This window comes from Columba livia, chromosome 23, assembly GCF_036013475.1.
Source record: "Columba livia isolate bColLiv1 breed racing homer chromosome 23, bColLiv1.pat.W.v2, whole genome shotgun sequence".
In the NCBI taxonomy this organism is placed as follows: domain Eukaryota; kingdom Metazoa; phylum Chordata; class Aves; order Columbiformes; family Columbidae; genus Columba; species Columba livia.
In genome coordinates this window covers 946,134-959,438 of record NC_088624.1, presented here as the reverse complement: position 1 = coordinate 959,438, position 13,305 = coordinate 946,134, and the positions used below count along the sequence as shown (strand labels likewise).

General features: G+C 48.0%; 1 protein-coding gene and 1 long non-coding RNA gene across 3 annotated transcripts in view; one reads left to right on the top strand and one right to left on the bottom strand.

Annotated features, from left to right (window-relative positions):
• Positions 1 to 13,305, top strand: part of LOC110355435 (uncharacterized) — a 41,458-nt gene that overhangs the window by 9,410 nt on the left and 18,743 nt on the right. For both annotated transcript variants that reach the window (XR_010467712.1, XR_010467711.1), the window contains exon 4: positions 3,896 to 4,016. This is a non-coding gene — a long non-coding RNA (uncharacterized LOC110355435). The remainder of the gene's footprint in view (positions 1 to 3,895; positions 4,017 to 13,305) is intronic.
• Positions 4,064 to 10,706, bottom strand: MEOX1 (mesenchyme homeobox 1). The gene is made up of 3 exons (XM_005513571.3): positions 8,184 to 10,706; positions 6,293 to 6,465; positions 4,064 to 5,673 (listed from the first exon to the last, which is right to left on the bottom strand). The coding sequence occupies exons 1-3, from the start codon at positions 8,629 to 8,631 to the stop codon at positions 5,551 to 5,553; spliced, it is 744 nt and encodes a 247-aa protein (XP_005513628.2). The 5' UTR covers positions 8,632 to 10,706; the 3' UTR covers positions 4,064 to 5,550.

The following is a 13,305-nucleotide window of genomic DNA, read 5'->3' as shown; positions in this document are numbered from 1 at the left end:
CGCTTTCCTCAAGGGAAATGACCCCAACTGTGAGATAGCGGCTGGTGAAACTCAGTACGAGCGTTGCTGGAGGTGGGGGAAGAAAGTGGGGTGACTGAGAGATGGTGTCTGTTCTGCATGCTGCCCTGAGCCCGGGGGGTGTATATATGTGTGTGTGTGTATGTATGTGTATATATCTGTGTGTATGTGTCTCCATGTGCGTAGGAAATCCTGCTTGCAGGAGAATTTCCTACACTTTGCTCCTGTGGAATACAACCCAGTCAAAGCCTCGGGCTGGGATGTGTTTCCTAAAAGGGGTCTCCTGCTTTCCAGACGGTGTCAGTTGGAGGATTTGGTTTATTAGTCACACTGTACCCCCAGTCAGGAGGACTGTACATATAGGGACTTTAATTGAGGGCTTTGCGCTGTGTCCTGCACATGCAGGTTCTCAGCACGAGCAGGTGTTTAACAAAACGTTAGTGAGGATGTGCTACAGCTTGAAAAGCTGTTTGAAGGGAAACAGAGCTGCTGCTTCTAATTTTTCACTTTGCTGTCCCCATAATGAAATACAGTCACATCCACTTAAGTAATAGCTTATGGAAAAGGAAATGTCTTGTTTTTATTGGACACTTTTTATTACCCGCCTGGGTGAAAAGTGCAGTTGTGAGCAAGTATCGGTTCCTCGGGCTTTTCGGCAGCTTGTAACCCGCCGAGAAGGGCTCCTTCTTGGAGACACCGAGGTCTGCAGCAGCAGGGCCACTTTGTCCTCTTGCGACAGGACAAGCAGCAACAGTTTTAAACTAAAAGAGGGGAGATTTATATTAGATATAAGGTAGGAATTGTTTGCTATGAGGGTGGCGAGACACTGGAACAAGTTGTCCGGGGATGACGCGGGTGCCGCATCCCTGGATGTGTTCAGGGTGAGGTTGGATGGGCTCCGAGCAGCCCGGTCTGCTTGAAGGTGTCTCTGGCTGTGAATTTGCCATCATCAAACCATTTGAAAATACACTCCAACAAGCCATCCACCCTGCTTCCCATCCGCGTCCTTCTTTAATGCTGGATTCCTTCTTTCTCCTGCACTAAACCGGACTGTAAATAGAAGAACCTGGTTTAACCTGCAGCACAGACAGGATTCTCTCAGGAGAGATCTGTGCTGCAGGAAAGCAAGAGGCTTGTTTTGGTCCTGGTGTGACAAAGGCCCTGCAGACATCTGGCTTGGCGCGGGATGGATGGGATGTGGCCAAGCACAGCAGCACCTTGGCACATGCTCAGAACCCAGTTTCTGTCTCTGGATCTAGGATGCACTGGGTTCCTTCTGCAAGTCCTTTTCTTGCGTTTAATTATTGAAAGTAACAGTCTGGTTAAAAACCACGCGGGGGTATTATTAGACAACTGCTAGGAAACTAGATCAGGAGTTCACAGTAGCATCATCTTCCCAAATCACCCCATTGCTGCTGAGTCTCCTGGTCTCTGCAAAGCTGATTTGGCTGGTGCGAGGGTAGTAGTGGTGTAGTTGATGCTGAAAATCAGTGATTCCTTGAAATTATGGACCATCTAAGTTTTTCTAGCGGGGTTGTGGACCTGTCTGAGGCCGTTTCAAATGCTCAAACATGAGTACATGCTTTTCTCGTTATGTTTGGGTTATCTTTTGGTTGTTCAAGTAGCTCCATTGACTGGAAGCGTCACTGGTTTAATGCTGTAGAAAGCTGCAGAGAAACTGAGGGCTGGCAATGGGGGACACAGCAACCATACAAAACAAATCAGGGCTCATGCTCCGCTGGCATCTGGCTGGGTAGAGAAAATGTCCAGAAAACCCAACTCCACAGCAAATACTTCTCTTGCTGTGTTTATAAGAGGCAGCACAGATAGGAAGGGCCACGGCACATATTTTTGTGTTTATATGGATACCCCCATTCCCTGTGGGCAATTTGCTCTGGCCTTATATGGGGAGGAAATCTCTGCTTCCTGTGGAAGAGCCGTCAGACCCTTCGGACGGGACGCGGGTGACTGTGCGCTCACGTTATTTATGGAGGATCGGGCATGGGAAGCATCACAAACCATCCCCGGGTAGTTCACTTCCTTCTGGGAGCAGAATGGAGCTTGACGGATATTTCTGTAAAAAATACAGTAATTGCAGGTCGGAGATTTTCAGTCCCAGACAACAGGTTTTGCCTGAAAGGTTTTTGGCACCAGCGGTTCAGGGGTCAAATGCTTTGATGTCGGGAGAGAAATGGAGAAATGTTCCCTTGCAAGACACTGAAGTCTTAGAATAAGCAGATGGTTTTGTGCAGGAAAATCATAAAATGATCTCACAGGTGACTCGTGCCTTGTTTCACAAAACCCAGAGCCAGGACTGTTTAGGAGCTGTAATTACAGGCACAGACTGAGCTCCCATTGACTATTTTAAAGTGAATTAGGATGCAACACACTGCTGTTGACAGCTTCCTTGGAAGCGAAGGTTTACCAGCCTTCTTTCTGGGTGAGGAGCTGAGTTTTGCTTGATGCTGGAAGCCAAGAGCCAGAAGTTTTCATGACAAAAGGAGTTCCTGCAGCTTGCACACTCTGAGCAGGACGGAGAGGAGGCGTTGGGGGGATGTACGGGGTGTAATGGGCTCGAGAGCTTCCAGGGGGACGAGACACAAAGAGCTCCTGCCCACGGTGGTTCATGTTCTGGGGACGAGGGTGGGATGGCTGAGTTGGCACCAGACCTCTTCCCCAAACCAGCTTCTTTTCCAACGTTTGCCAAGAGCTAAACTAGCGAGTGCTGTTCAAAGCTTAATCAGAAGCCACTGAGGTTTAAGCAAAACCATTCTCTGGTCTCAAAGCTACAGTAAAACTGCAGCTTCTTCTCAGCTGTACATATGCGTTTTTATTTTGTAGTCAACTAGTTTGATGTAACCTGAATGCTGAGGTTATTAGCGTGTTATTAATGGCAGGTTTGTAACCCAAATAAGTGCTCTGTCATAGGACACCTCAGCTTATTGCTGCTGGATTAACTGGGATCCGACCAGAGCTTCCCGTCTGCTCCGTCTCCCAGCGCCATCCGGGCCGTTCGCACACAGGTGTCCTGGGAGGAAACCGAGGGTCGTGTTTCTGCACCATAAAGACCTGAAGGGACACGGGTAGATCCGTCTCAGACAGGACGTGCACGCTCCTAATCATCTGAACTGATTTGTAATTATTATTTTGCATTAAAAGCAGCATTCATTTAAGCTTACGGTGACAAACCGCACATTTATTTTTCAGAGGGATGGGCAGACTCTTCTGGGGTGACGGTGTTTGCTGAACATCTGTCTAGCTGCTCTGAGAAGCAATGGCAAACACCCCTCTGCACACACTGCAGCTTGTCAAATGCTTAATAGATTTAATGGCGTTTGCAAAGAGAGATTCTCCGTTCTCCACCTACTGGGTTTGGGTTGAAATTGAAAATACCTTCTATAGCCTTTCCCCGGTCAACTTTGCAAAAAGGGCTCAGTTAGTCACTTAAATGTGAAATTCCTAAATCCAGATATTGATTTAGAAGACGGTGAGTAATGAGTGTAAATGCACACAATGCCTGGGTTAACAGATGGGTTTATATGTAATTCAAACATACACATGTGCACGTTTATTCAGGGGAAAGTTTTGTCTCCAATGGAAAATGCAGACAGTGAACTCAGTTAAATGACTCCAGACGTTGTTTTCCGCTTCTCCCGACAATCCTGAATTCACAAAGAAAACTCTGGGTTTCCAGCAAGATTCCATACATCCAAAAGGAATGCAGGACCACACAGTAGCTGAGTTAAATAGATATGAATGTCAAAAACAAGATAGTACTGGCTGCTGTCGAGTGTTTAATCTGCTGTACCCGCTGCGACATTGGCAATAACTGCTTTGCAAAAATATTTGAAATTGAGATCTAGCAATTTAATTTCAGGATTTACAATAAGTTTGGAAGAAACCTCCCTCTGCCAATTGCTGCCATCACCAAGGGACCCTTGGACCGTCGCTGTGAAGCTGTCTCTTCTGGAAGCAGTAAGCAGAATGTTCTGGAAGCGGTAAGCAGAATGTTCTGAAAGCAGTAAGCAGAATGCTGGGTATATAGTTTTGGTCTCAAGTGTTTATTTTGCAGTCTTACCGCCTGGTTGTACAAATGCTTGATTTTCATTGCAAGAAATACGGGTGACTGTGGGCACCCCCCCTCCCCACCCGTTTGCTTCCCCAGCTGCCCCTCCGTAACAGGTTTGGGACCCTGGGTCTTGAAGAGGAGGTGGGTGAGGATGCGGTGCAAGGCCCACCCGCGAGGTCACAGAGAAGGAGGCAGTTGACCCCACGCCTCAAACCGCCTCGGATAAGAAAGAAAGAAGGGTAACTGGAGTAGGCAATTCCCTTCTGAGCGGGACGGAGGGACCAGTCTGCAGAGCTGACCCTCATGGTAGGGAAGTGTGCGGTCTACCCGGAGCTGGGTCAGGGACATCACCGGGATGCTCCCCAGCCTGGTGCACCCAACGCGCTCCTACCCGCCGCTGAACTTCCAGACAGATGGGAGGAAGCTGCATCCCGCAGGCTGAGGGCATGAAAAGAGATTTCAAGGCCTTGGGACGGATGGTAAAAGGGTCTGGGGCTCAAGTGATTTTCTCTTCCCTCCTCCCAGTTTTGGATGATGATATGGGACGGGATAGAAAAATTCAGTCTGTACACAATTGGCTGCAGGACTGGTGCTACAGGCAGGGCTTTGGGTTCTCTGATAACGGCTGGTTTTACAAGACACCAGTCCAAACAGTGATACATGGGAAAGGTTTATCTTGTGGGGCAAAAGGTGCTGGGACAGGAATTAGCAGGGCTCATTGGAGAGCTTTAAACTCAACTTGAAGGGGGATGGGGATGTAGCTGGGCTTGCATTAGAAGGGCATCACTCTGGAGCTGATGAAGGCTGGGAGGCCTCCCATCCCCCTGGAGTGAAACCGGTGTGCTCGGCTCGCTCTCTGAAATGCCTGCGCACCAATGCGTGCAGCATGGGGAACCAGCAGGAGGAGTTACAAACCCGTGTTAGGGCAGGAGATGATGACCTGGTGGCAATGACAGAGACATGGTGGGACAGCTCACATGACTGGAATGTGCTCATGGATGGCTTTCGAGGTCCCTTCCAATCCCTGACATTCTGTGATTCTGTATTTATGTCTCTTAAAGTAAAACACAAGAAAAACGTGCCTCGGCAAGTCCAAATACCAAATCAATAGATGTGACCAGGGCAAGGCTGGGTGAGAATACAGCTGAATTATCTGTTGCTGACTGACAACCCGAGTGTTTGAGAGCCTGGACTCCTGCTTTATATTCAGTGGGTTTTAGCTGTTATTCCGAAGGCACATGTGTGTAGGAGGACAATCCCGAGAGGGGCAAAGTCATTCAGTCAAAAATCCAAATCCTGTGGTTTTGTCCTCAGTTTCTTTAACTGCCGCTGTAACCTCCAGCGTCACACACCCGGGAAGACTCACGGCTATAGGGTTGTCTCACGGTGTAGCTGCCCTGCAGTGGGTTTACATCCACCTTCTGGTCCGTGGTTTCTCCGTGCGCCCCCCGGTGCTGGGAGGACTAGTCAGAGCTGGGGGAGGCGGCAGAGTCCGCGTCTTCTGCGTCGTGTTCGTGTGGGGACGCCGGCTGGCCACCTTTAACGCGTTTCCACTTCATCCTTCTGTTTTGGAACCACACTTTGACCTGGGGATGAAAAGCAATAGGTACTTATTGCCTTGATCCATGCTGTATGAGCAGACCTATGAGTATATATGTGCCAATAGACAGATGTTTAGTGGAACTCCAGAAGAAAAGGTGAAAGGAATCTCGTAGGTTTAAGTAATCAATCTCTGACAAAGGCAGGAACAATTCTTCCTAAACTGTTCCAGGCAGATATTTATCTGACAACTGCAAAAGTCTTACAAGTACTTTGCCTAGAATATACATCTATCCCATTTAATGCTTCAGGAGTGTAATTTGCTTCACTTAATTGAGGAATTCCACTAAGCTTTGATAAGGAAACCCCGACTGAGATCACAATGAGAGGACAGAAATATCTGTCTCCAGAGAACTCTTCATTTATGTCTTTCCTTATCACCTCAAGGTACTACCTGACCCGGGAAGAACGCGTGTATGGGACATATATCATCCTACTTACAGAAATTTGTAACAAATGCGTTTTAAAAGAATATGAAGGCTTTGTATTACAATACCTCTGTGCCATTGCAAATGTACACCCTTGAGTAACGTATCTGGGTTTCAGCTTTAGGGAGAAGTCGTGGGGGAGGAAGGAGAAGTTGGGGAGGCAGGGTTTGGGAAGTACTTGTCTCTCGGTGAGATCCAGGTTCACGGCGATCTCGTATCTCCTGAGCCTCGTCAAGTAGTTGTGGTGGGCGAATTCGGCTTCCAGCTCCCGCAGCTGCTCCTTGGTGAAGGCCGTCCTTTCCTTCCGCGACCGGCTGCTCGTTTCCGCCTTGCTGCTCGCGTTCGGGGTTTCTAGCGGACAAGCACACACGTTGTGTCACTCGTGGTTATGCTGATCTGTGTGAACACATGTATCGTGGAGGCCTCATGCTAATTAATTAATTGAAAAGCTCAGCGGAAATTTTAAGGAGTTTGTGTCACGACCCCTCGAGCTCAGCGTGATCGGTCAGTGGTGTCAGCCTTGGGTTCAAGGTCTTTTCCAGCCAGAATGATTCTACGATTTGATTGATCTTTACTTTCATTCCTTATACACCTATTATAACCCTATGCTGATCTACCAAGCAACGGGCAGCCAAGTTAGCACTTTGTGTGTATTATAGAGAGATTTGGGTTGGAAGGGACCTTAGAGGGACCGTAAAGACCAACTAGTTCCACCCATGGGACATCTTCCACCAGACTTGGTTGCTTAAAGCCCCATCCAACCTGGCCTTGAGCACTGCGAGGGATGGGACACCCACAGCTCCTCTGGGCGCCCCGTTCCAGGGCCTCACCGCCCTCATAGGGGTGAGTTTCTTCCTTATATCCCATATAAACATCCCCTGTTTCAGTTTAAAGTTGTCACCGCTTATCCTGTCACTTTACACCCTTGTAGAAGGTCCCTCTCCAGCTTTCCTGTAGGTCCCCTTTAGGTATATGATGTGTGTTGTGTTATAAGCGCGTGGTGACGATCTTTGGTGCAGGGTGTAAGGTAAAGTCACTTGGGAAGCACACCACAGTGAAATCACAATAACACTGCTCAGACATTCCCTTCATTTGTTTTATTTTGTCTGGGGCAGGAGGAAGGAAAAGCTTCCAGGAGGATATCAAATAATTGGAGCTGCTGTCTGGAAAGCCAAGAAGGGAGTGAAATGAAAAGCCCTCCCTTTGGGATGTTTCCTTTGTTCTGCAAGGAAAAGTATATGGGACAGCAGCAAGTATGGAAAGAAAATGTTTCTAAAGAAACTACAGATAACCGATGGGAGTAAACTGGATTCTGGGGATAAAGAGGTTGGGAATATTAGTTGTTTTAGTTGTTCCATGACAGTCTGTTTGTATTGGAAGAGAACAAAGATTGTGTGATAGAGCGTGAACACAAGCTTGTTGTTTAAACTGCGAAATGGAGCCGTGGATGCTGGATTAGAGGTGGCTCTTCTGTAGCCAGCCTGTGAAAACTAGAGATAAATACTTTATTGCTGTGTCCTCTACCTGTAAAACGGGGATACTGGAAAATATTCCCCGTTAAATAGCACCGCTGGGTGGGAAAAGCACATTGTGGCTTGTAAACAAATACTATAGCAAATGAATGCAGATAAGCATCTTAATTTTTAACAGCTTTCTGAGGAGAAAAAACGCTATGCGGATTTCATGTATCTGGGTTTGAGAGAGCAGCAAATGGGAGGTTACATAAGTATTAATGCACTGTAGAAAGGATGTTTCACTAGCTAGGATGACACAATGAAACTATCTCCGCTTTCTGCATTTTGGACACTGTACTGCTGGGCAAACTTCCAGTACCTCCTTTTTTGGGGTGAAAACGTTGAATATTTAGTGAGGCCAAACAGAGCTTATGTCTAAAGGGAGACTTTGCATCTTGTGCTTCTTAGCAGAAGCCGAGATGTCAAAATCCTAATATAACATTTCCAACAGGCAGCTCAACACGTGGGCTCTTTGCTCTTTGCCATTCTCTTAAGAAATAGAGCAGATGCTCTATAACCCGTACCGTCCCACAACCCTTATTTCATATCACCTACCTGAGCTTTCCTTTTTCCTTTTGGACGCCTTTTTCTCCGTCTCGTTCGTCGTATTCGCTGGCGCCTCCTCCTCTTCGTTCATCCCCACGGCCGCGCTCACTAGATGGGGGCTGCTGCCTTCCGACTCCCCCGAGCCCAAAGCCAGCCCGGGGTTTAGTCGCCTTCTGGCCTCCGTGGCTGCAAAGTGCCATTCGGAGGGATGGAAAGGGGGGTGCTGCTCCCCGAACGCGCGCTCCTCCTGCGGGAAGCTATGGGGAGCAGCCACCAGGCAGGGGGTGGAGAAATCACTGTAAGGGGTGAAATCTGCTTTTGGGTGGCAGGAGAACGGTGCCGGTGGGTAGTGGTGGAGCCCGGAGGCTGTGGTGACATCCGGGGTGCCCCGCAGGCTCCCCCAGATTGGGGCAGAAGGCTGTGGGCCGCGCATGCAGCTGCTGCTGGTGGGATCCATTGGCTTCCAGTCCTTGGGTTCCCACCTTGGCCGCCGGTTCTGGCTCAGGCTTCCAAAAAGAAGAGAAAAATCCTCCCAAATTGTACAGAATAGATTTCCCCCCCTCAAACAACAGTTTGCCCGTGGGTTTCACGCTGCCGCAGATGTGGCACCCGGTGAACTCTTCTCAACATCTTCATCGTCCCAGTTGGAAACCAGTAACCAGCTCGATGCCCCGGATCGCTCCCTGAGGCTTGAAGTTTGTGTCCTTGTGAAGCGCTGGACACGCGGGAAACACTTTTTAAATACTGTGCTGGGAGAGAGTGACAAGTTTGCAAAGTGAAATGTGAGAGGGGAAGGAGGGGTTAACGTACACACGCTCGGTCCCGCCAACCAAAGCAGAGCAGGCGACTATTAATCATCCGAAACCTTATATGCACATCTAATGGGATTTGCAGATGGAGCCTTTTAAAGAAACAATGTCTGTATTTTTTTTTTTTTTAAAAAAAGGGAAAGAGCAGCACACACAGAAAAAGGCTTTAATGTTTCCTTGTAACACTATGAAGTTATTTTTATTGCGCTGTTAACAAAATTCCCCAAGTCTTGGGTTTGGGAAAGGCCCTGAGACAGAATTCAACAGATGCCAAATTTCAAGAGCTGAGCTGGGAAATAAAAGTAAGAAAGGACTTCACTGATTATATATCATTTAAGGCCAAATCCTAATTTTTTTTAAGTATTAAACCTTGCTTGTGCACACACGCGGGCTTTGAGTGATTTAGTTGGTTTCGTTAGCTTTGTACCACGTGTATTTGCCAAGAGTGGGAATTTGCCGCCAGTGGTGGTTGTTCTTTCCGTATTCCCCTTTCCAGGGAGTTTTCAACGTGCCGCTCCTTGCAGGGAGATCTCCTGCTTTATGCCAACGGGAGACGCATCTTTCATCGCTTTTGTTGAAAGTTTTATAGTGTTTTCCTAACAGAAAGCAGATTCTTCGACCCCGGAGCCAGTTGAAAAGACATTAACAGGGAATCTGTTCTCAACCCCCTTTCCACAGAAGTGCGGCAGATGGAATGCCCCAGCCCGCTCTCTGGGGTTACTGCCCTTCTCTCAAGGAGGTTTTCCATGTTTCTAGTGGCAATTCATGTGCGTGTGTTCCACGTTCCCGTTATCCGCTTGCAACCATCTCCAATAATTAGGTTGTGTGCGTCTCTTCCCCCTCGCACCGTTCGTGCTGGTTTTGTGTTCTCTCCGACAAAGAGGTTGAGCAGATGGACACGGAGCTTTCGTTTTTCACAGGGGCTTAAGCGACGCTTTTATTTGACTTCCGTGTAATTCAGAATGGTGACATTTCAAGGAATCAGGAAAAAAGACAAAAAGGAAAAAGGTTTTCCTATCCGATCTTCTGGTTCCTAGAGCTTCACCTTCTCCAAGTGTGCTTAGTCCAAATATTTCTGAACAAGAACAACAATCACCGTTCTGGCAAGTGAATCCTGATTTTCTTGCAAAACACTAAATATCTGATACTTAATTCTTTAGGTAGAACTCTTGTAATGATTTGAAGTTGTTGCTGTGTTGTATTAGAGAATAAACAATTATCTGGCTAATGATGCAAAACCACATTTCTGTCCTTGCACGTATGCTTGGGCAATAGGAGGGAAATGAGGATTGAGTGTTATTGTAGTGTTGACTTTAGCCAGGAGCAGCTTTAGGCTCCCGTTGGGGGATCCCCATGAGGTCCGAGCGAAGGTCCGTCCATGGGCGCGACTCGATTCCCGTGCGTCGCTTTGTGTTCCCGCTGGAGCTGCTGGGCCCCCGTTTTCCCGACGGAGCCCTCGCTGTCGTTCCTCTCCGTTGAGCTGTGGGAAAAGGAGGTGGCAAACCCTCCCCAGCGTGGGACCCCGCGGGTCGCGCTGCTCCGGCACCTTCTGCAGCTGGTGCTGTCACTCGGCAGCTCAGCAGGGGCTGGGGTGACCTCTGCATCCTCCTGACACTTCATTCCTGCGGGAGAAAGAACAACAACCCTCCCCTCCTGAGAAACCCCATTTGTTGGCTGAGGCGGCCACCTTTAACCTTTGCAAAGTCAACATCTCTTCGGTCAAGCGCTGTGTTGGGTAGAGAAAATAAAACGGCATGGATGACGGTTAGTCTTTGTAACGAACACTCCCGTAACGAGCTGAAGGCTGGAAAATGGGGCTTTATCTTTGAGCTTTCTATGGGTTTGTTCTGGGAGTCCCCAGGAAAGCGTTGTATCTCGCAGAGGGCGAAGCTGTTGAGCTCTGGCTCCCCCTGGGACCTTGCACAGCGGTTTGTGTAACTTCATGAAGGTGAAATCGCAAAATTGTGCCATGTCTTCACCTTTAAAAGACCTGACCCATCCTATATGGCTTTAATATAGCTCTCTCCTAAACCACCTTCGTGCTGGTGCTGCTTCTTGGAAAGCTGGAGCTCTGGGTCCCGCCGCCTTTGCACCTGACCCAGTACGCTTGTGTCGCTGCTTTTGCACCTGAAATCCAAAGGGATTTCTTGGATATCGGAGTTTACTCTGATCTCGAGGCAAAGGAAGATTCAGCTTCACAACAGACACACACTGGTTAGGTGCTTGTCTTGTTGGAGGAAAAATTTACACGCTGCTTATGGGGAAAACTCAAGGCACCAAGGTTTGCTTTTGAAATTTTATGAGCTACCAAATTTCAAGTTAATAACATTCTTCATTAAAAAAATAGTACTCTCCAAAGTTGTTTTGTCTTAATAAATAATAAACAGTGACATGCTGTGACCTGCCATGCGTGCAGCTGCAGTAACTGGGAAGTTTTGATCCATGCGAGTACTGCACCAACACTGGGCAGTTCCTCCTGTGTTGAAGAGCCTTTCTATTAACTATATTGTGCATTTTAGCACTGATAACAGAAAGCTGGAGAGCAACAACCATCCAGTAAGAGATTCAGGAAGCTGCTGCTTAGTTGCACAAGTTAAAGATGGCAAAAGTTTATCAGGTTACTTAGACTCCCCACAGAGAGTTGTTTTACTGTTCCCTACTAGACGTGTCCATGGAATCACAGTTTGGGTTGGAAGGGACCTTAAAGCTCATCTGGTTCAACCTCCTGCATGAGCAGGGACATCTTCCACTTGACCAGGTTCTTCAAACCCCATCCAGCCTGGGTTGGATCCGCAGCTTCTCTTGGTAACCTGTTCCAGTGTGGTTTTCTAGGGTGTTGCTCAGATCCGACTGTCACAGCTCGGCTGTTCCACTTTCCCTTGTACAGTCAACGTACAGTCAATGTACAGTCAACCCACCGAACAGAACCATGAAGGATCTTTTCCTATGAACAGTCTCGTCTGACACTTTGAGACTCGGTGTTTGACTTGCTCTGCAGAGCTGGCATCACTGCCACAAGAATTTGTAATGTAATGATAATGTTTCTCTTAGCACTAAGTCAATATTTCTGGTATTAATTAAATTTGATGGCTTCACATAGTGGAAAAAAAAACCCTGTTTCAGGTCCAGGAAGCACCCAGATGTGTTCAGGAACACTGACGTGATAATTTATCTCGGACAGAGAGCAGCAGCAGCAAAAGCAGAAGAAAGGGGTGGCCAGCTTGAAGTTTGCAGAAATATCATTTATAAAAGGAAGAAAACCCCAGTAGCTGGGAATTTCTTAACGCCGTTACACAGCCCGGCAGCGCTAACGCCGCTTGTTTGAAGAATCACGTTTTGGTTTTTAGCTGTTTTTAGTACTATGTCGAGTTCAACAAGGGCTTCAGGCTCTAGGGAGGAAAGGGGTGACAGGCAAATGATGGCAAACTGGGATTTACTGGGCTCAGTGGGTTTTCTTGCCCTTCCCCCCCACTTTTTCTTGCCCTTCCCCCCCTTCATGCCCTTCCCCCCCTTTTCTTGCCCTTTTTCCTCCCCATTTCCCCTTTTCCCTCCCCCTTTCCCCTTTTCCTTTCCCCCTTTTCCCTTTCCTTTCCCCCTTTTCCCTTTTCCTTTCCCCCTTTTCCCTTTTCCTTTCCCCTTTTCCCTTTTCCTTTCCTTCTTTACCCTTTCCTTCCCCTTTCCTTTTCCCTTTCCTTCCCCTTTCCTTTTCCCTTTCCTCCCCCCGGCTTTGCCGCCCGCTGCCGTGTGAGGGCCACGTCCCTTCCTTGGCAGGTCACAAAGAAGCGGTGTCTCTGCTCCAACATTCGTCCTCGAGGCAGCGAAACCCGCTTGCCAGCACACTCAGATAAATCGCCATTTCTAACGCGACAGCCCCGTCTCTCCGTTGTGTTTGCTCTCGTGGCCCTTCCACGAGGCGCTGAGCGTCCTGAGCCGCGGCCAGGGCAGCAGCAGCTTTCCATTAAGCCCAGCCTGCTCTTTAGGATCAGCTCAGGAGCCGTTAAAGAGCTTGACGGGCAAATATTCTGAAAAATCCCCAATTAGCTCAGCTTTTGGCAGGTTGCAAATCTCATCTGTTGTTTCCATCAGACCACACGGAAGAAACAGGAACCGGAGCATCCCTGAGGAACAGGAGCAGAATGTTCGCCCCTTTCAAAGCATTTCTGTGGGTATAGATGAGCAAATCTACACTTTAGCGCATGGTCTGTGCTTGTGAGGTGGGAGAGGCTGCAATATTTCCAGGTTTTATTGTAATAAGAATCCCATATATTTCTGGAGATGCTAAGAAATAAGTGTATACGGTTATCCACCAACTGATGAGCCTT

Coding starts and splice junctions, on each gene's coding strand:
- MEOX1 (XM_005513571.3), bottom strand. CDS start 8,631: ATGGATCCCACCAGCAGCAGCTGCATGCGCGGCCCACAGCCTTCTGCC. Junction 6,466..8,183: donor AAGGAAAAAGGAAAGCTCAG/GTAGGTGATATG, acceptor CTTGTCCGCTAG/AAACCCCGAACGCGAGCAGC. Junction 5,674..6,292: donor TGGATCTCACCGAGAGACAA/GTACTTCCCAAA, acceptor TTTCATCCCCAG/GTCAAAGTGTGGTTCCAAAA.